Below are 21,461 nucleotides of genomic sequence, written 5' to 3' on the forward strand. Positions count from 1 at the left end.
CATCTTGACATCCGTAGGGTCCCATACAGTGCCTGGCCCACAACATTCAAGAGATGTATCACTTTTTTTTTCTTAATTCTAAAATTGTCATAGACTTTGCAGAGAGATATGTTCTTGAGCCTACAGTTCCGGATCTGCAGTTAGAGGTGAGATTTGTTGGAGGGTAGAAAGGTAAAGGTGGGGGGGGGGTGGTTGTGTGCAGAAAGGGGTGGAATTTATACTTTGGTTATTCGGATGGGAGAAAGAATACTTTGAAAGAGCTCAGTTCAGTTCTCTGGGCTTTTTGTGTTTCAGAGATGATAGTGATTATCTGTGTCAAGTGCATGGCTCTTTGAAACTTGGCTGTTAAGTTTTTGGCATCCGTAAGTCCCCTTGTCTATAATCTGTAGACTGCTTATGATCAGCCACTCATGGAAGAACTTCAGCAATGAAATTTTAAAAGGCAGTCTCTTAACTCCATCGTTGAAAGGTTCTTTTCTTTCTAGATGTTGCCCCACTTAGAGGCTGCCCCTAGGTAGATGCTGGTGACTGCCAGGGAGAAGCAGGATTTGACGGTGGTTGGCCGTCCATTTCTCCAGTATGGAAGCCATAGTGAACATCCTTTTCTTTGTAACGTGGAAGACATAGGACCCCGTGATGTTTTAGAGCTGCTGTTTCAAAGGGAACGAAAGGGAGTAATAGCCTGGCACTTTCCAGAAGCCGTTACGACCCTCACAAAATAGTGGCGGTGTATAGATGTTGAAGCTGCAGTCAGGACCCAAGGCAGGGAGTGATGGGAGCCCTGGCTGCCATGCTGTTCCTTTATCCCTCACCACCCCTGGGCTGAGAGGGAGTCTGGCCAGGGGGCCAGGCTGGCTCTACCATTTATGAGCTCAGCTTCATGCGGGACACTTAGTGTCAGAGCATAGCAACAACCACGCTGTGGTGTGACCGGTAAATCTGATGAGGGATGAGAAGGCTCTCGGAAGATCGAAGTTGGCTGTGCAGATATTAAATTGGTACTATTGTCGCTGGATCCTTAGTCACCCCCAGTGGAGCTTAAGCCCCGCAAGAGCAAGGACTTGGCCAACCAGGTAGAACTCAACACGGAGCGAAAGAACAGGTTGTTCTTCACCTTCTCCGTGCTGTGACACTGCTCGAATTGGGAATTCCAAACGGCGTGGGACCCTGTTCTGTATTGATGGCCGTCCCTGCTGTGGAATATTGAGGTGACAGTTGTTTTGAAAGAGCAGCGGGATTCTGTGGCAAAGGTTCATTGAAGTCGCCTTAAAAAAAGGGGGGTGTCCTATGTCCAAAAAGGAAAAATGTTTCCTTTGCTTTCCATTTCATTAAATAAAAATGAAAACTCTTGTATTATAGCTTTACCATCTTCCCGATCTGATTTAGTTTTAGGAAACTGATTTAGGCTTCAAGAGTCCCTTCTCTTCGTCTTTCTCTGCCTTTACGTGTTCTAGCTGCTCTTCCCAGACCAGTGGCATTCTGGGGGGAACCAAATGTTATTCTCTCCAAGGATGTAGAGTGCAACAGAACGAGGTGAGCATGTGTCATTGAAGACAGCAGGATGTGGACGATGGGGGTAGACGGGGCGTGTTGCGTGCGTTTTAAAGAAAAGCCTGGAAAAACCAAGCAGCACAAACGGCACAGTCGTCCTCCAAGATTTTTTTTATACTTTATTTTATTTTATTTTATTTTATTTTGGCTTCTTTCATTTTGTTTATTCTAGAGAGAGAGAGAAAGAGAGAGAGAGAGGAAGAAGGTCAGGGAAAGGGGGAGAGACAGAATCCCACGCAGGCCCTGTGCTGTCGGCACAGATTCTGACGTGGGGCTCGATCTCACAAACCGTGAGATCATGACCTGCGCCGACATCACAACTTGGATGCTTAACTGCCTGAGCCCCCCAGGCGCCCCTTTTTTTAAAATTTTTAACTTACTTATTATAAACTTGGAGGCAAATCTGTTCCACCATTCCCTCCCCTGGTGTTCAATGGGATGTTAAATTTGGATATATCTATGATATTGTAAATTAGGAGTATTTTAAAATTGTAAACACAGAAGAGATTTTGAAGCGGTGAAGTTCCATTTGTGAGCAAAATCAAAGGCTAAATAAAGTCTCTGAGATTCCGTTAGGTCAGAAAAATCTTATTTTTCAAGGAAGTATTCATTGTAATAAAAACATTAAGTTTCCCTTTCCTTTGGGAATTGGAGGTATGCCAAGTTGATCTGCAATTTTTTTTGAGAGAGAGAGAGAGCGAGAGAGAGAGAGAGATGGAGTGAGGAGAGGAGGGGCAGAGGGAGCGGGAGAGAAAGAATCCTAAGCAGGCTCCATGCTGTCAGCACATAGCCCATTGCAGGACTTGAACCCGCAAACCATGAGATGGTGACCTGAGAGCCAAAACCAAGAGTCGGGCGCTTAACTGACTGAGCCACCCACGCGCCCCCAAGTTGACCTGCTTGGATGCTGATCTCCACACTTTTTATTCGTACATTTACTTCTAAGCAAGTTTGTGTTTTTAGGCATATTGGATACTTCGATTGACATGCATATTGCTAATTTTTTAATTTGTTTTGTTTTTTGTTTTTTTCCTGGATTGTGGAAGTCCTGAATTGCTTCAGGGGAATTTACCCTTGGGTGGGAAGAAGTTACATAGGAGTAGCAGGAGCTACATAAAGCCCTTGATTGATCCAAGGAAAAGGGTGTCTTGCTCAAGATGCCAGGTAGCTGCACAGAGGAGGAGAAGCACCTTGACCCTCAGAATCCTTGGTGCACAAGGCAGAGTGTGGCTGAATCTGGGTTAGTGGGCCACAGCCCTTCACCCATAGTTTTCCATCCTCATGAAGGAAGAATTTAAACTGGCAATCTACTATTGAATAGGAAACAGATATAATCATCCGCATCCTTCCTGCTTATAGACCCAAACTCACCCGTCCCAGGGTCACCTGCACTGGAGATAATTGGGCACCCAGTAGCCTGGAAAGAGCAGGCCCCCCTTTTTAGCCCCAGAAGGTCTGTCTCCCTACTCGGTAGATAAACCTGGGCGTGTACACATGTTAGGTACACAGCTGTAGCCCTAAACACGTGGGATTGGCCTGTGACCTCTCAGAATCACGTTATACGGTGTCTGGACATTGTAGCATTATTTCCTGAATTGCCTTTCAAAAATCGATCTCAATTTACACTGTCCAGCTGATTTGGGAAAGCACATATTTTCCCTGGTTGTCACTAACGCTGAGTGCTATTCATTTTAAAAACCTTTGCCAGCAAGCTAGATGAAAATGCCTTAATTTTCCTTTTAATATTCATTCATTTTTATCACTGGTAAGTGTGACTATTTTTTTTTCCGAATAATTTTAATCCTTTGGGAGTTACACATTTTATTTATGAGAGGTACTTACGTATCAAGGGCTTGCATTTTTCTTGAAAGTGTTTTTCTGGTTCTAAATTAGTCTTTTAATTTTGCTTATTTTTTTTTTAACTCAAGCTTTTACGAAATCAAATTTTTTAATATTTCCCTAAAGGCTTTTGTCTTCACTCTCATTTTTAAATTTTATGCTGGCAGTACTTTGTTTTCACTATAATATTCATAATACAAGACTTCCCAAAGAATTCTTAATTTTCAAAAGTTTCCTGATGATGTGTTTACATGGATTCCTCTAATTAAGCTTTGGAATTATAAGATTATGGCTTTTAAAAAGATTGCTATTGTGATTGTTGTTGAAATTGGTTTAAATTTATTAATGAATAAAGAGAGAAGTAGCATCTTTAACTGTTAAGTCTTGCCTTCCAAGAGTTCAGCGTCTATATGTTTGTCTTTTATGCTCCTCAGTAAATTATTTTCTTCCAAGATCTTGTAACTATTTTTTGTTAACTATATTCCTAAGTAATTTATGTGGGATTTTTAAAAATATTATTTATTTTTGAAAGAGAGACAGAATGCAAGCAGGGGAGGGGCAGAGAGAGAGGGAGACACAGAATCTGAAGCAGGCTCCAGGCTCTGAGCTGTCAGCACAGAGCCTGACACGGGGCTTGAACCCATGATCCATGAGATCGTGACCTGAGCCGAAGTGGGATGCTTAACCAACTGAGCCACCCAGGTGCCCCAGGATTTTCTTTTTGTTCTTACTCTTGTGGGTTTTTTTTCCCCTTCCCTGTTATAAATGGGATTCTCTTCTTCTCATTACATTTCCTAGCTGGGAATGTGTAAGTTCTCGATGTGTGTGAGTTTGCTTTGTAAACTGTCAACTTCATTTTTGAAACTATTCTCCTAGGTCCATGATTGTTTCTTGGGTATGATAGGTAGCAATCATATCATCTATAAATTATAGTTTTTCTCTTTCTAACTGCTATTTTGAATTTAGCTTTCTTGTCTTATATTATTGGCTTGGTCTTCCATAATCGTATCAAAGAATGTTAGTGATAAAAGGACTTGTCTTGTTCATGATTTTAAAAGCCAAATGGCTATTATACTGTCTCCCAGAGTCCATTCCGCTATTCACATGGATTATTAATAGCTATTTACATAAAAATCCCTTAGTCAGGGGGTGCCTTAGTGGCTCGGTTGAGCGTCTGATTTTTGATTTTGGCTCAGGTCATGATCCTGGGTTCATGGGATCGAGCCCTGCGTCAGGCTCCACAGTGAGTGTGGAGCCTGCTTGGGATTCTCTCTCTCCTTCTGTGTGTCTGTCTCTCTCCCTCTCTCTCTCTCTCTCTCCTTCTGCCTCTCTCCCCTGCTCATGTGCTCTGTCTCTGAAATAAAAAAATAATTTAAAAAATGAGTTAAAAAAATCCCTTGGTCAGATACATTTGGGAAGTGTCATTCTTCTTCCAATAATATAATGTTGTCATTTAGCTCAAGAACTGTTTTTCGTGTTGAGAAAGTTAGTTTCTTACTCTGGTTTTTCTAAGAATTGTTTAAAATCTTAATTGGATATTGACTTTTTTACATAACTGATTTATGCAGACCATGGAAAGGCAGTCATTGAAAGCATAGTCAGCTTGTAAGATACTCTGAGTACTTAAAAGTAGTAATATTAAACTTTTTCTTAAAACATTATTTAATTTGGATTTGGTATCAGTCTGGATAGATGGAATAACTGTAGTATTTGCTTATAATTTGAGGCCGTTTTTAGAATTTCTTCCTTATAAGCCTTTTGGCCTTTCCCCCAGACCAGAGCAATCTATGTGGAAATTATCCTGAGTTAACACACAGGCTGTTCTGGGGTAGGCAGGTTGCTGAAATCCATCTTCCTGAGAAGTTTTGTTTGGGGCAAGGGAAAAAAAATAGACTTTTGCTTATTAGAAATTTTTTTTTGCCTGAAATTCTTCGTTTATTCATCTTAACTTTACTTTTGAATGTAATTTCCTATTATATTTGGGCTTCTGTTTCTCCCCTTGTAAAATTTGGAGTGTGGATGACAGCTAAATGCCATTTATGTTTCTTGGGTTTTTTAAATAGATTTGTTTTGGGTTTTGTTTGTGTGTTTCTTGATTCTGTGATTATTCCCGGCAGCAATTTCTTTATTAAGGGTATGCAAGATGCCACAGAAAAGTGCAAAAGAAGGGAGTTTACATTTTATTTCTCATCTGTGTTAAGAGTGTCTCAGGTGGTTTTCCTTTTGGTGCAAAGGTGATAATATCTTGCGTATTTTCCCACCCTTCCTTAAACACCTTTTGGATTAGAAACTCAGATCATTCTGTGGGTTTAAAAAAGATGAATCCTCTGTGGCCAGAAGTGGAGATTTCCTCTTTCATGTGGAGTCCAGGGAAAATGAATACACTGGAAAATTACCAAAATTGCCAAAGGTTTCAATCTTGTAGGAATAGAAAGTTAAGTGTGCATAAAGCACGGGACTGTGTCCCCACCCCACTTTCTCTTCAAGCCTAGGGGAGTCTGGCCACGATCAGAGTCTCAGATGTAGAAGTGGTCTTGTGGGGCGAAGAGAAGAAAGGCTAGAGGGCTGAATTCCTTTTGGATGCTACTTTGGTCACCTCTAGTTCAAAAAGCTCCTGTAGAGACCATCTCTCATCCAGAAGGCCAGATGTGTACTCATGTCAAAGCCATCACCCTGTTCATTCAACAGATGGTCATCTAGGGCCCGTTTGGTGCCATGCGCTGGGACCGCAGGCGTGCAAACCGATCTTAATTTCAGCCCTTTGCAAATTATCAGTGAAGAGGACCTTGAAAATTATTACTTGTAAGTCTTCGGTTTAAAGAAAGAGATATTCAGCCAACAGTCGGTCCCCTGGTTCTGACTTCAGTGTATTTAAACTGCACTATGTGTGTGAGTATTGTGCTGGTGGGTAAGTGTGACTTCTGCCTAAAAAACAGAAGAGTGACCTAGCCCAAACCACTCTGGGTAGGTCCCAGTAGAACAACTTGTATATAAATAGATTCATCCTTTGGGGCTAGTGGGGCAAAGGGTGAGAAGGTTGGGGTGCCTTGTGCAGATCAGACCAAAAAGCGTCGAGGGTGTTGTAAAATGTGTATGTGTTAGGAGTTCGCTCTTGCTGCTGTAACAAAATACCGCAACCTTGGTGGCCTAAAACAACACAAATTTATTATCTTAACAGTTCTGTAAGATACACGTGGAGCACAATATCAAAAATCAAAACGGTTAAAATCGATAGCTGAAATCAAAAAGGTATCAAAAAGACCGCATTCCTTTTTAGAAGCTCCGGAGGAGAATCCATTTTCTTGCATTTTTCCAGCTTCTGGGTGCCACTTAGTTTCCTTGCCTCGTGGCCCTTGTTTCAATCTCAAAGTCAGCAAGGGCCACTTAGTCCTTTTCACATTGTATTTTACTCGCTTACCCTCCCTTTTGCCTCTTGTGTTTTCACTTTTCAGGACCCGTGTTATTATAGTGGGCCCATCGGGGTAATCCAGGACAGCACCCCCCATCTCAGGTTCAGCTGGTTACCAACCTTCATTGCACCTGCAACCTTGTAATGATTTGCCTTCTTCTTTTTTTAATATGAAATTTATTGTCAAACTGGTTTCCATACAACACCCAGTGTTCATCCCAACAGGTGCCCTCCTCAATACCTAACCCCCCCCTCCCCTCCCTCCCACCCACCCCCCATCAACCCTCAGTTTGTTCTCAGAGTTTAAGAGTCTCTTATGGTTTGGCTCCCTCCCTCTCTAACTTGTTTTTTCCTTCCCCTCCCCCATGGTCTTCTGGTAAGTTTCTCAGGATCCACATAAGAGTGAACACATATGGTATCTGTCTTTCTCTGTATGACTTATTTCACTTAGCATCACACTCTCCAGTTCCATCCACGTTGCTACAAAGGGCCATATTTCGTTCTTTCTCATTGCCAGGTAGTATTCCATTGTGTATATAAACCACAATTTCTTTATCCATTCATCCGTTGATGGACATTTAGGCTCTTTCCATAATTTGGCTATTGTTGAAAGTGCTGCTATAAACATCGGGGTACATGTGCCCTATGCATCAGCCCTCCTGTATCCCTTGGGTAAATTCCTAGCAGCGCTATTGCTGGGTCTTAGGGTAGATCTATTTTTAATTTTTTGAGGAACCTCCACACTGTTTTCCAGAGCGGCTGCACCAGTTTGCATTCCCAGCAACAGTGCAAGAGGGTTCCCGTTTCTCCACATCCTCTCCAGCATCTACAGTCTCCTGATGTGTTCATTTTAGCCACTCTGACTGGCGTGAGGTGATATCTCAGTGTGGTTTTGATGTGTATTTCCCTGATGAGGAGTGACGTTGAGCATCTTTTCATGCGCCTGTTGGCCATCTGGATGTCTTCTTTAGAGAAGTGTCTATTTGTGTTTTCTGCCCATTTCTTCACTGGATTATTTGTTTTTCGGGTGTGGAGTTTGGTGAGGTCTTTATAGATTTTGGATACGAGCCCTTTGTCTGATAGGTCATTTGCAAATATCTTTTCCCATTCCGTCAGTTGCCTTTCAGTTTTGTTGATAGTTTCCTCTGCAGTGCAGAAGCTTTTTATCTTCATGAGGTCCCAGTAGTTCATTTTTGCTTTTAATTCCCTTGCCTTTGGAGATGTGTCAAGTAAGAAATTGCTGCGGCTGAGGTCAGAGAGGTTTTTTCCTGCTTTATCCTCCAGGGTTTCATTTGCCTTCTAAGGAAACATACTCAGGCTTCATAGGTTCATAGGGATTAGGACCTGAACCTATTTGGAGACCTTTGTTCTGTCTACCACAATGTAACAGTGTCCTCCTCTGAGTACATAGGGCCCTTTGCCATCCCTTTATCACCTTCTTTAAGTCTGTCCGAGACTCTCAACAGACACTGCTTGAGCCCCTGAGGCATGGAGACTGTCTCCCATCTGTATTTCCTTCCGCCCCTCTCTTTCCCCTCACACTTCTATTTAACCAGAGTAAGAAACACACCTCCAGGACCTAAATCTCCCAGTAATAAAGTTACATAGGTAAGAGATCGTCTTACCAGGTGTAAGCGTGGAACAGGGCTTCCAATGCTACCATGTGATGGATAATCAAGAATGGCTGACGTTCCTACCGTAACATGAAGCAGTCGGTCTTTGAACACAGTTTTTAAAATCAGATTTTGAGCTCACTGCTAGAGATAGTCTCCTTCATTTCCTGTATTATTTTGCATCTTCCACAGTACCACGTGCATGTTATTTCTTCGGTGTTTACAGAAGCAGGTCCCGTTTATGAAGCATGTCTGGAAGGAGGAAATGATGGATGGAAAATCTCTACATGGGATATAGAGTCAAGTGATCTCTGGATTGGGACCCAGGGCTAGAAATATGTTGGTGACTTCACATGTACCATGGGACTGGTATTTTCCAGCATCCAGTTTGGATAGACTTGAATGGATCTTTTTAATATCTCTTTGAAAAGGGAACATTAGCTGTCCTCAGAGATTTAACATTGGGCATAAAATAGGAATAAGATCATCACGTCTGATGACAGGATTAATCCTTTTTCTTGAAAGCAGAGTGGATACCGTGTGCGCGTTTTGCCGTTGCTGACGAAAGGGGTATAGTCACCATCACTCAAGGTGGAAATAGCAGAAATGATTAATTTAGAACAGAGAAGGATTGTGGGGTGGGTGGAAGTGACATTTGTCTGCATTATATTCTTAGAAACTTAGGCTGGTAGAGTTGGAAGTGCGTCTGAAAAAAACTGTTCATTAACATAGAAGAAGATAGATGCCCAAATACTCCAGTCGGTGGCCAAGAGCGTGCTGCGTGCAACACGCAGAGTTGGAGCCCTGGCGGCCAGTATCTGGACCCTTCTCAGTGTGCTGTACTCTTTTGCAGCACCCTTGACAAATTCGTGGGGTGACCAGGCCAAGCCATGAGCCCCAGAGATGCGCTTCGTGTCGATTTCCCCTTGGGCGTTTCTCACGCGCACATGGCCGAAACATTCCCTATGCAGTTTGCCCTTGAGAACTAGAGTGTTGCCTGCTGTATGCACAGTAGCCCCTGCGTTTGTGTGTACGTGTGCATGCATACGTGGAAGGCAGAGAGGGTGGGCAGGCTTATTTGTACACACATGATGCCAGCCGCATTTTTAAGGACCAGGATCAGGACAAAGGCGAACAGAGTACTTTCCTGTCCTGCTTCTCCATCGTTGTTTTTTTCATTTTTTTAATGTTTATTTATTTATTTTTGAGAGAGAGAGAGAGAGAACCTGTAGCAGGCTATAGGCTCTGAGCTGTCAGCACAGAGCCCGATGCAGAGCTCAAACCCACAAACCGTGAGATCGTGACTTGAGCTGACGTGGGACGCTCAACCGGCAGAGCCACCCAGGCGTCCCTTGTTTTTTCCTTTTTTAATCATTTCATTGCTAGCATTTTGCACTTGGATTGATGAAGCAAAATATGAGTTAAAACAACTGTGAAGTTTTGGGGCGCTTGGGTGGCTCAGTCAGTTGGGCATCTGACTTCAGCTCAGGTCATGATCTCGCACTCTGTGAGTTCGAGCCCCACGTCAGGCTCTGCCCTGACCGCTCAGAGCCTGGAGCCTGTTTCAGATTCTGTGTCTCCCTCTCTCTCTGCCCTTGCTCCCCCCGCCCCCCCACGCTCTGTCTCTGTCTCTCTCAAAAATAAACATTTAAAAAAATTTTTTTAAACAACTGTGAAGTTTGAAGACCCCGTTCTTGATAAATAGAAGGCATTCCATTGTCGTGAATGACATACACAGACAACATAAAGTGACGTGTATTCACCGCAAATAAAAGGGTGATTTATGCTGGTGGATAGTGTGAGGGTTTTGTACTTAGATGAAGCTGTGGTTTTCAATTGGGGCTCTTTGCCCCGCCCCTTCCCTCGGGGGGCGTTTGGCAACGTGTGGACACATTCTTGACTGTCAGTTTGGAGGAAGTGATGCTTACTGGCATCTAGGGAGTAGAGGCCAGTGCACAGGACAGCCCTCCACATACACAACAAAGGGTTATCCAGTCTCAAATGTCCGTGGTGCCAAGGTTGAGAAACCCTGGCCTAAAGGAATCTATGGCTTATCTGATGCTTGGCTTTAGAAGGCTATGTCGGGAGTTGATGAACTTAGAAAGAGCTTGGCTTGTGGAGTAAACATACCAGGAGAGTGCCTGGCCCCGGGAAATTTCTGTAGGGCATCGGTTTGCTCACCCGTTGCCAAAATGCCACTTGCGAGTTCTCTCGGGCTTCTGTCCTCGGCGACAGAAATCAGCTTCCGTCTCCTCTTGACATCTGTGGATACTGTGGTTGAGAACTTAGATGTACTGTTTCGGTTTGGGGTCACGATACAGTTTCCATAACCAAGCACAGAATTCCAGAAGAGGATTAGGAATGTGAAGACCGAGGAACGCCTTACCCTCGTCCATTCTTTATCATGACAGCCCAGTCAGGGAACCCGAGGGCAGGTGAGGAAGTGGACCTCGGTGTGGTCAAATCGTGGCAGAGACCATTACAACAGCAAATAATTGGGGGGGGAAAAAAAAAGCAGGGGTTGGGGGAGAAACGGGAAAGGGAGAAATGACTAGGAGGCCGCTAGAGCCCTGCCCGGGTGCTGTGTTCTACTCACAGACGGAGGGTAAGAAGAATGATCTGTATTTCCTTGTTCCTTTTGGAATCTTTGAAAGAAAATTTCCATACCGTTTGGGGTTTTTCCCCCTTGCCAGGTGGTTAAATTCCAAACAAATTAAATCATGGGATAGAGACACAGGTATTTCCAATAATGCTCCTGTTGGAGGGCTGGCTGAGGGCAGGTGGTTTCCCTCCCAGGAAAATAACACCCCTTTGCCACGGAAGCCTGGAAGGATGACGAGCTGTGGCCCCGGGGCACCAGAACCACCTGCACGTTTGGGTTGTGGCGGTCGGTGATAGAGACTGGACCTGCTTTCGCTCACCTCACTTCACAGTGAGACATGAACCCCTCTTGGGAAAGGCTATCCTTTGACCCGGCCAGACTGGAGAAGTTTTCCCCAGGTCATGTCCTGTATCTGGTGTGTCCGTCTCACAAGCCAAGCTGTTTCTGATCAACCTTCCAGTAACAGCCTAAGGCCAAGGCCTATCAGATACTGGTTCTGGGAGGGAGGTGAAATGCTGGTGCCCAGGGACAGGACCCATCAGAGTGGCCTAAAAGAGCGGAGAGTAGAGGTGTGGCTCAGAAGACAGAGACAAGGTTGAGAATCAGTCAGGCCTTTTGCACAGAGACCCAAGGAACAAGGAAGAGAGAACAATACAGAAATTTCTCGACAGACAACTGCTTGCTTTTGTGCGTCCTGAACTTTGGCTGCTGCAGGGCCTAACGAGGGGAACGCCCCACAGCAGGCGTGATGCCTCCCTAGGCTCATAGAATCTTAATGTCAGGATGGCCTTCACTTCTCCAGTAGCATCTGCTCAGTCGTTCAGCCAGTACCGAATTGAGTGCTGAGCGCAGCAGACATTTACTTGGTTCTTGTTCCTTTAGTTGGTAGTGAAGGTCATTCGTCAGTGCGGAGTCAGGGGTCTGGCAGCAGAATCCACCACGGTTTCCTCCGTTACTAGGAAAGGGCGAAGGAAACACCCCTCCATTGAGCAATGGGCTATGGGTCAGGTGCTTTCACTTGTGCTGTCCCAGCAGGTCACTTACCAGCCGGGGCCATCAGGGATCCATTTTGGGTGGTGCCGTTAGAAGACTCGTTGGTTGGGGGTCAAGTCCAGAGGTTGAAAAGAAACTGGCTAAGCACAGTCCCATCCTCTGACGGTCCAGAAAGGGGTCACAGTCTGGTGGTGAGCTGCGGTGGGAAGAATCCTGAACGAGGGGTTCATCAGCGGGCAGCTTTGACCCCGGTCCTTTTGACCTTAGGCGACATCAAAACCATTGTAACAATGCTCTCTCGGGGTTCAAGAGAAAAGGCAGAAACAAACAGCCCGTGGCCGCTCCCCCGCTGGCACTTCCGGAAATTGCACATGCGCGAAGCCAAGGTTGCTTCCCCTGGTTTCCCTCGTGAGAAAGGACTTCCCTGTTCTCCTTTCTCAGTTCGGTCTTAACTTGAAAGACTTGTCATCTGAAGTAGACGAAATGCGCTGCCTTTGTGCTCTATTGTTTAATGAAGTGGCTGTACCTGAAAACAAAACAAAACCCAGAGAGATAATGTTGGAATAAATTAGGTTAAAATTTCCAGAGCAAGTGACTTCTGCTTGCTGACCGTATACACTGGAAAGTGAATTCGGTTTGGCCTAGACATTTTTACACGTGATCTTGGCCATCATCTACTCAAATGCCGTCGTTTGTAGGGGAGGAAACTGAGACCCAGCGATACCACGTAGCTTTCTCAGAGTCTCACAGCCCCCCACCCCTCGGCATCGGGAGGGGCCCCAGACTCCGGTTTTTCTGCCTCTTTCCTGATACCAGAGGTCTGTCCATGTTAATACGGACATGTTGTATGGACATGTCTGTCCATGTTAATACGCAAATTAATACGGTGGGCCTTAGGAAGTCGGGGCAAGAGTCGTTGTCCGTGAATGTTTTTTCTTCTCTTTTTCTACCATTGGTCAAAAAGCTGGTCGGTGGCGAAGCGGAGAGATCCAATTAAGTGTCTTTTCACTTGTGTCTGGGGGCCGTTCCCCCCCCCCCCCGTCTGCACCCCCAGCGTCCAGCACCAGTGGCAGGAGGAGGGAGGGAGCCTGGGACAGTGAGATGGTGGAATGGTGCCACGGTAGGAATCTGGAAGAAGCTTCTCTGTGAGCCAGAGCTGTGGTGAATGCAGAAGCATGTGAAGCAGGCAGGGCCCCCAGTAGAGCTTCTCAGGACTGCAGGGGGAGATCCTGGCCCCTGCCACCCATCACTTCACCTTGGTGACCTGCAGCCCCCTGGCCAGGGACTCTTTTTTTTTTAATGTTTATTTGTTATTTAATGTTTATTTATTTTTGAGAGAGAGAGAGAATAGAAGAAGCCAGAATCCCTAGGAGGCTCTGTGCTGTCAGTGCAGAGCCCGACACAGGACTCGATCTCACGAACCATGGGGTCATGCCCAGAGTCAAAACCAAGACACTTAACCAACTGAGCCAGTCAGGCAGCCCCTGGCTGGGGACTGTTGTATCTCCCTTTGCGGCTGGATGTCCGGCTAGGTTTTGAGAGGGCTTCCGTTCTCCAAGGAGCTTTGAGACCTAAGGAGCTTTCCTGGCAGAAGGACTGATCCAGGAAAATCACAGTGATCTGGAAGTCAACTATGGAGACGTACAGAAGGCAAGGGAGTCACAGCCATCAGATGTGGAATGGGGGAGCTGCGGGCAGATGGCAGAGTCCCCAACACCTAACATGGCTGGGGTTTTTGTTGTTTTTCTTTTATTTTCTTCATATTTTTTAACATTTACTTATTTTTGAGAGACGCATAGCGTGAGCGGGGGAGGAGCAGAGAGAGAGAGAGAGAGAGAGACAGAATCCAAAGCGGGATCCAAGCTACGAGCTGTCAGCGCAGAGCCTGACACGGGGCTCGAACCCACAAACCATGAAATCGTGACCTGAGCCGAAATTGGACACCCAACCGACTGGCCCCCCAGGTGCCCCTTGTTGTTGTTTTTTAAATAGGGTTCTAAGATAGGGGATTTTAGAAACTAAAATCTAGGGTAGTTCTGAGAGAGTGTGCAGAGACAAAATCACATCTTGAATACAGTGTACTCCTAGATCTTGAAACAGCGAGTTTACGTGGGCAAAGAATGCTTAATCCAAACTTGGAAGTGAGCTTAGTATTTAAAATGATTCCCTAATGTCAGTGCTGTAGCATGATTATAGAGATTCTTGCAAAATACATACCTAGCCTCTGATATATCAGTCTGTACACTTGTAGTGTATAGGGTGTATAATCTTTCTGAACTTCAGTTTATTTTTCTGTAAAATGGAGGTAATAGATTTATGGCAAAAAAGTTATGTTAACTTGACCTGGCACATAACTTAACAACAGTTACTGCGAAACTTATGGCAATATTATATAAACATATCTCACCAAAGAAATCCTTATATTCGAGGCTTTCTATCCTAAAAAACAATCTTTTGTGGGGGGCGTGGGTGACTCAATCGGTTGAGCATCTGACTCTTGATTTTGGCTCAGGTCACGATCTCATGATTCATGAGATCGAGCCCCACATCAGGCTTTGCACTGTGCAGGGCCTGCTTGGGACTCTCCCTTGCTCGTACTTTCTCTGTCTCTCAAATAAAGATTTAAAAGAAAAACAATCTTTTGGTATGAAGCAAACACCTACGTTCCAAATTTATAACCCCTTCAGATAAATACTGAACATTTCAGATCTTTTTGTTTATACTTCTCTTGGCATTGTTTTTCTATGGCTTTCCAGAAATATGGGCAGAGCTACTGAGCAGGCAGTAATAATACAATAAATAATTACTATTATCATCTCCCATAATTTTTTTTAATGTTTATTTATTTCTGAGACAGAGAGAGACAGCATGAGTAGGGGAGGAGCGGAGAGAGAGGGAAACACAGAATCTGAAGCAGGCTCCAGGCTCCGAGCTGTCAGTACAGAGCCCGACGCGGGGCTCGAACCCACGAACCGTGAGATCATGACCTGAACCGAAGTTGGTCGCTCAACTGACTGAGCCACCGAGGCGCCCCTCATTTCCCATAATTTAATTGTGAATGGAGAGATAGCTTCACTTTGCATTCATTCAGGGAAGACAGCCTGATCGTAGACATTTAAAGAGAGGCCATTTTTTAAAATCCCTTTATCAACATCCCTCACCCCTTGGGTCCTCTACCTGCTCGGTGGAGCCTCTAGGAAGTATTGAGGGCCTGCACAGAGAAAAGTGGTTCAAGACTGGAAAACAGCACATCACTAGCAAATGATGCTTTTCGTTGTCACCCTGTAAAAAAACACTGTAGTTGTGGTTTGTTTCCTGTATGATTCTGTCACATTAAGCAATCAAATCCATCCCCTTTCTTCCTTTTAAATCTTAGGTCCCTATATAGGGTATATGTTCTGTATAGATGATGGGATCATCTGTTGTAGGATATATGTGAGATATGTATCCTTAGAAAATTCCCTCTGGCCCACTCAGAGAGTTCATCTTGAAAATTAAACCAAGAAGGAAAATTAAAGTGAGAGAAATTTGGAAGGAAGAGCAAAGCTAGTTTTCTTTCTTCTTAGGCCTGCTTCTTTATCGTTGATCGTTGTCCCCATTTTACCTGTCTTTCTTTACAGAGCAAAAAACTTAGTTATTAAGAAAGTTAAGGGGCACCTGGGTGGCTCAGTCGGTTGAGCGGCCGACTTCGGCTCAGGTCATGATCTCACGGTCTGTGAGTTCAAGCCCCGCGTCGGGCTCTGTGCTGACAGCTCAGAGCCTGGAGCCTGTTTCGGATTCTGTGTCTCCCTCTCTCTCTGACCCTCCCCTGTTTGTGCTCTGTCTCTCGCTGTCTCAAAAATAAATAAATGTTTAAAAAAAATTAAAAAAAAAAAAGTTAAGTAATGCATACAAATCTAGGCGCAAACGGGAAAAAAATGAATCCAGGGATCCCCGCCCCAGGAAGAAGTTTCATTTCTGGCTTTGTTCTCCTTGTTTGAGTGAATGGGTAGCCAGCAAGCCCTCCTGTTTCCTGAAGTCCAAGAATATACGTCTTGAATTAAGACGTCTTAATATACGTCTAGAATTAATTACCGAGGAGTAACCAGCGGACCCGCTGACTCTATGAGAGTGCCGGGCACTGGGCTATTTCTCTTCCTGAGCTGCATACATACGTCTCTTGAATACTGAAGACGTCGCTTGGTGGAACGAAGGGGAAAGGTTGGAGGAGGTGTCTTGGCGTCGGTAATAAAAGAACAAAATCTTATTTGCTGCAGGGGTTTGCAGAGGTATAGTAAGTTGCCCTCAAGGTCTTTGCCTCCTTGAAGGAGTTGTAACTCTCCTCTCCTAATCCCTGAAATGGTAACAGCAGTTCTGTATGTGTGTCTGTGTGTCTCTTCGTCCATCCATCCTTCTCATGCAGCAAGAGCTTTGGGGGGGCAGGAGACCTGGGGCGGGGCTAGGGGTTCATGTCCTCTGGGTAGGTGGGGATGATGTAAGGCCAGCAAGGATGGTGGAGAGAGTGCGGTTGCTGAAGCCTTGGGCGGGGAGGGCTTGGTTGCTTGTCTGGTCGCTGTCTTATGTAAAGCCAGGAGATGAGCCTAGATGCTCATTTTTTCCCGAAAGATCCCCAAATGCCGACATTGCGCTGAAACCTTTCTGCTTTGGCCCCACCTGGACTGCCCTTCAAACCAGTGCCCGTGTTTCCATGTGCCTTGCCTGGCAGAGTGCTGTGAAAATGTCTCCTGGGGACTCTCTAGGGATGAGGTGTGGCTCTGACCCACCTCCACGCCTCTGGGCAAACCACGCATCTGCTGGTTGGTGGAGAACACAGATAAAAAGGATGGAACCTGGCTTGGTTATGGCCTGGAAATAGACCCACACCGCCAAGTTCGTACCGTGGTAGTTAGACTTGCCGTAGAATTGAGCTGGGCCTGTGCTAAACCAACTGGCTAAGCTGGCATCTCTGTATTTCTGTGTCCAGTCCTGATGTCGGATGTGATGGTCGCGAACACAGACTGGGGGTTAGCCGATCTGCCTTCCAGGGCCAGCTTCGTCACCTCCTCACTTTGTGGCCTTGAGTAAGCTTCTCTGTCTTTCTGAGCCGGTGTCATGGTAAATACATCACGAGCAACAGTTTTACCTTCCTTGTAGTGTTGTGGGGATAATGTACACCAAGGAGAAAATGCCTCCCGTGCACTTAGTACAGCACCCAGATCTCAGTAAGCACCCGGGAAGCGCCAGGAGCCAACAGAATGGTGACGTGGTCTTCGTATGCTGCATTACCTCCCCGCTCCGGAAGGAAGGAAAGAAGCAGAGGTGTGGCAGGAAAGGCACCATCCTGTGAGACAGTTCCAGCTCCACATACCTGATCACTTCTCAGCACAGAGAAGGCCACCTGCAAGGCCCCTTCTAACGATACAGTGTAAGACTCTAAAAGGACAGGTAGCATCTTGACAGTTCCTCTGTATCTCTGCCCGGGTATGTTTCTCTGCCTCTCCCTCCCCCCAGGCTGCTGTTACGTGTTCCCCCAAAAGAGCCTCCTGTCCCGGTGAGCCAATTACAGAGCACTATATCGCTATTTGCAAGGAAAAAAAAAAAAAAAAAACACAAAACGAATAGAAGTATAAATTCTTCTAAGGTACTACTTTGTCTTTTTTTTAAATGTTTTTATTTATTTTTGAGACAGAGAGAGACAGAGCATGAACAGGGGAGGGGCAGAGAAAGAGGGAGACAGAATCTGAAACAGGCTCCAGGCTCCGACCTGTCGGCACAGAGCCCGACGCGGGGCTCGAACTCACAGACCGCAAGATCATGACCTGAGCCGAAGTCAGACGCTCAACCGATTGAGCTACCCAGGCGCCCCCTACTTTAAGTCTTAAGAACTATCTGGAGAAATGCAAAAACTGTATTATGGTAAAAAAAAAAAATAAATAAAGAAGAACCATTTGGTAGATGATTAAGAGATGGTTACTGTTTCTGCCCTGTGAGAGCTTATACCTTCAAAAATAAAAACTCCGGACAGCAGGCATAGAATCTTCCTATTTCACAATTTCCAGGGGCATTATTTTGTAAATGAACGTGAGCTTTAATTAATATAAAATAATTGAGTGTGGCTAGTAGTGTGTCACCATAAAGAAATGAAAATTATTTCTATAACATTTTTTTTTTGTGTGAGAGAGAGAGAGACCGAGTACGAGTTGGGGAGGGGCAGAGAGAGAGGACACAGAACCTGAAGCGGGCTCCAGGCTCTGAGCTGTCCACACAGAGCCTGATGCGGGGCTCGAACTCATGAACTGCGAGATCTTGACCTGAGCCGAAGTCAGATGCCTCACTCAGCCACCCAGGTGCCCCAAGAAATGAAAATTATTCATTTAGAGGCAGATAATAGAGTGAAGATGCAAAAGGGTCTCCCTAGTCTCGGTGATCAGGAAAATGGGCGCTAAACCAGCAAGATTAGCAAAAATGAACAGTATCAATGGTAGCTCTGTTGGTGAGGGTTTGATGATAAGCACATTCGTCTTCTCTGTTGGTGAGAATATAAACTGATGAAATCTCGTTTGGAAAGCTTTCTGGCAGCACCCCACCAAAAGTATAAATGTGCGTGTCTTTCCATCGAACGGTTCTTCTTCTAAGACTCTATGCTGCAGAAATAAGAAAGAAATGGGAGTGAATATACAAGCAGGAGTATTCATTGCAACATTATTTGCTCTTAGAACAAGAATCCTAATTGCTTTCAAAGGAAAACGGTTCAAAGAGTTGTGTTACACGCGAACCACGAAACTCTCTATAACCATTAGAGACGTTGAGATTCTGGGGGCGCCTGGGTGGTTCAGTCGGTTAAGCGTCCGATTTTAGCTCAGGTCGTGATCTCACGTCACGGTTCGTGGGTTCAAGCCCCAGGTCAGGCTGTGTGCTGTCAGTGCAGAGCCCGCTCCAGATTCTCTGTCTCCTTCTCTCTGTCCCTCCCCCACTGTCTTTGGTGTCCACTCTCTGTCTCTCAAAATTAAAACTAAAACATAAAAAATTAAAAAAAAAAAAGAATCTGGGGCGCCTGGGTGGCTCAGTCGGTAAAGCCTCCGACTTCTGTTCAGGTCATGATCTCACGGTTCATGAGTTCGAGCCTGCATCGGGCTCTGTCCCGACAGCTCAGAGCCTGGAGCCTGCTTCGGATTCTGTGTCTCCCTCTCTCTCTGCCCTTTCCCCACTCATGCTGTGTGTGTGTGTCTCTCTCTCAAAAATAAATAAACATTAAAAAAAATTTAAAAAAATCTGTAGAGACAGACATGGAAGGATATTGTATGAAAACAGCAAACTGCGGTAGAGCACAGATAGTAAGATCCATTTTTATTCTTTAACACACACACACACACACGCACGCATTTTCATTGTGTAGAGAAAAAAGTCTAGGACACACACAAAAGAAGTGATGATAGTTAACCCCGAGGAGCAAGATCGAGAAGGGCACATTCATGTTTTACTTCCTTTTTTTTGAGAAATGCATTAAAGCTATTTATTACCAAGCTATAGATGACAGGTGGTAGGCAGGGTGCGGCGGGAGGAGCTGACTGGTCCTTTGGGCTCCTTCCCTCTGTCCTCCTGGGCCTGGGCTCTGAGTGCCTCCAGCAGGTGCTCCCTGGCTGAGGCCACCTTTGACTACATGTAGAGAAGCCGCCCATGGACTTAGCATTTCCCTTGAGTAGGAGTTCATAGCTGTGCAAACTCCTGCCACGGGACCTGGGCAGAGCCATCCCAGTGACCTGAGCCAGGTATTTGGCCACGGTGGCCACTTGTCCTCAGGGTTGCGGTCTCCCTGCTTTACTTTCTGTAGTTAAGAGTTACTTGACTTGTACTCAATGAGCCTGAGTTAGTTTTTTTTTTTTTTAATTAATCATTGCTCTCTGTGTAGACTTTTCTCTTTCAAAAAAAAATTCTTTTTTTATCTTTATTTATTTTTGAGAGAGAGACAGTGTGTGAGCAGGGGAGGATCAGAGAGAGAGGGAGACACAGAATCCAAAGCAGGCTCCAGGCTCCGAGCTGTCAGCACAGAGCCCAATGCGGGGCTTGAACCCACGAACTGTGAGATCATGACATGAGCCGAAGTCGGATGCTCAACCGACTGAGCCGCCCAGGTGCCCCTAGACATTTCTCTTTGAGTCTGAGATGTTTTTGAGCCTGCATCACTGTTCGGGTAAAGAACATTCACACCTCATTTCACAGGTTACAAGCCCTCGGAATACGGGTTCAGTTACGTATAAAAGCAAGAACAGAATGACCATGGCTCACACAAAGTGGAAGTTTATTTGTCTCATGTATAACAGTTCAGGGGTAACTTACTTCCTCTGCAGAGTCTTCAGGGGCCCGAGTTTCCATCTTGTTTTGCTGTCGTTCTCATTGTGCGGCTTCCAGATACCATCAAGGAGGGGCTGCTTCATCTCTAGTCACCTCCTCTGCAGAGGACGCTCTCCCTGCTAACACTGTGACCTGGGAGGGGTGCCTGGGTGGCTCAGTCGGTTGAGCGTCCGACTTCAGCTCAGGTCATGATCTCGCAGTTGACGAGTTCAAGCCCCGTGTCGGGCTCTGTGCTGACAGCTCAGAGCCTGGAGCCTGCTTCGGATTCTGTGTCTCCCTCTCTCTGCCTCTCCCCTGCTCACGCTCTGTCTCTCTCTGTCTCAAAAATAAACATTAAAAAAAAAAACAAAAAAAAAAAGTGTGACCTGCGAGCTGGCCACATCATTTCCTCTCACTAGTCAGAAATTAGTCACCTGACTACACCTAGTTGCAAGAGAAACCAGGCAAAATACCTAATTAAAGTTTCTCTTACTGTATAATAGGGTCTCTTGACATTGGCACTCTTGACATTAGGAGCTGGGTAAGTCTTTGTCAAGGCGGCTGTGCTGTGTGGTGTAGGGTGTTAGCAGCATCCCTGGCCTGCCCAATTGATGTCCGTGGCACCTCCTAAGTATGACAACCAAAACTGTCTCCAGACACTGGCAGGTGTCCCTTGGAGGACGAAATCAGCCCTCACTGAGAACAACTGCTAAATAAGATGGACAGATAGATAATGCAGACAGTTAGCAACATCTGTCATTAGGACTGTGTTGTTCCTCCCCAAACAGTGCTTAGCGCCAGCGAAATAATTTCCCTTTAAAATCAACAATTCCTAGGGCACCTGGGTAGCTCCGTTGGTTGAGCATCCGACTTTTGATTTTGACTCAAATTACGATCTCACGGTTCGTGGGTTCCAGTCCTATGTTGGGCTTCCCTCTGGCAGCGTGGAGGCTGCTTGGGATTCTCTCTTCCTCTCTCTTTGCCCCTCCCCTACACACTCTTTCCTTTCTCTCTCTCTCTCTCTCTCTCTCTCTCTCTCTCTCAAAATAAATAAATAAACTTGAAAAAAAATCAACAACTCCCTTACAGGAAATATAATACTGTAAGACTAGTGAAACTTGATTTTGGTTGATTCTCAGGAGGT

At 45.3% G+C, this 21,461-nt stretch overlaps 1 protein-coding gene across 4 annotated transcripts in view; it reads left to right on the forward strand.

Moving 5' to 3' along the window:
* PIP5K1B (phosphatidylinositol-4-phosphate 5-kinase type 1 beta) overlaps window positions 1-21,461 on the forward strand; it is a 309,163-nt gene that overhangs the window by 136,559 nt on the left and 151,143 nt on the right. Inside the window, exon 1 of one of the 4 annotated variants that reach the window (XM_078436041.2) lies at window positions 39-146. The exons of the other annotated variants lie outside the window; for them this stretch is intronic. Within the exon in view, the coding sequence (XP_078292167.2) occupies window positions 54-146 (93 nt within the window). The 5' untranslated portion in view covers window positions 39-53. Of the gene's footprint in view, window positions 1-38; window positions 147-21,461 lie in introns of those variants that run through there. 4 annotated transcript variants of the gene reach the window in all.

This window comes from Panthera onca, chromosome D4, assembly GCF_046562875.1.
Source record: "Panthera onca isolate mPanOnc1 chromosome D4, mPanOnc1 haplotype 2, whole genome shotgun sequence".
In the NCBI taxonomy this organism is placed as follows: domain Eukaryota; kingdom Metazoa; phylum Chordata; class Mammalia; order Carnivora; family Felidae; genus Panthera; species Panthera onca.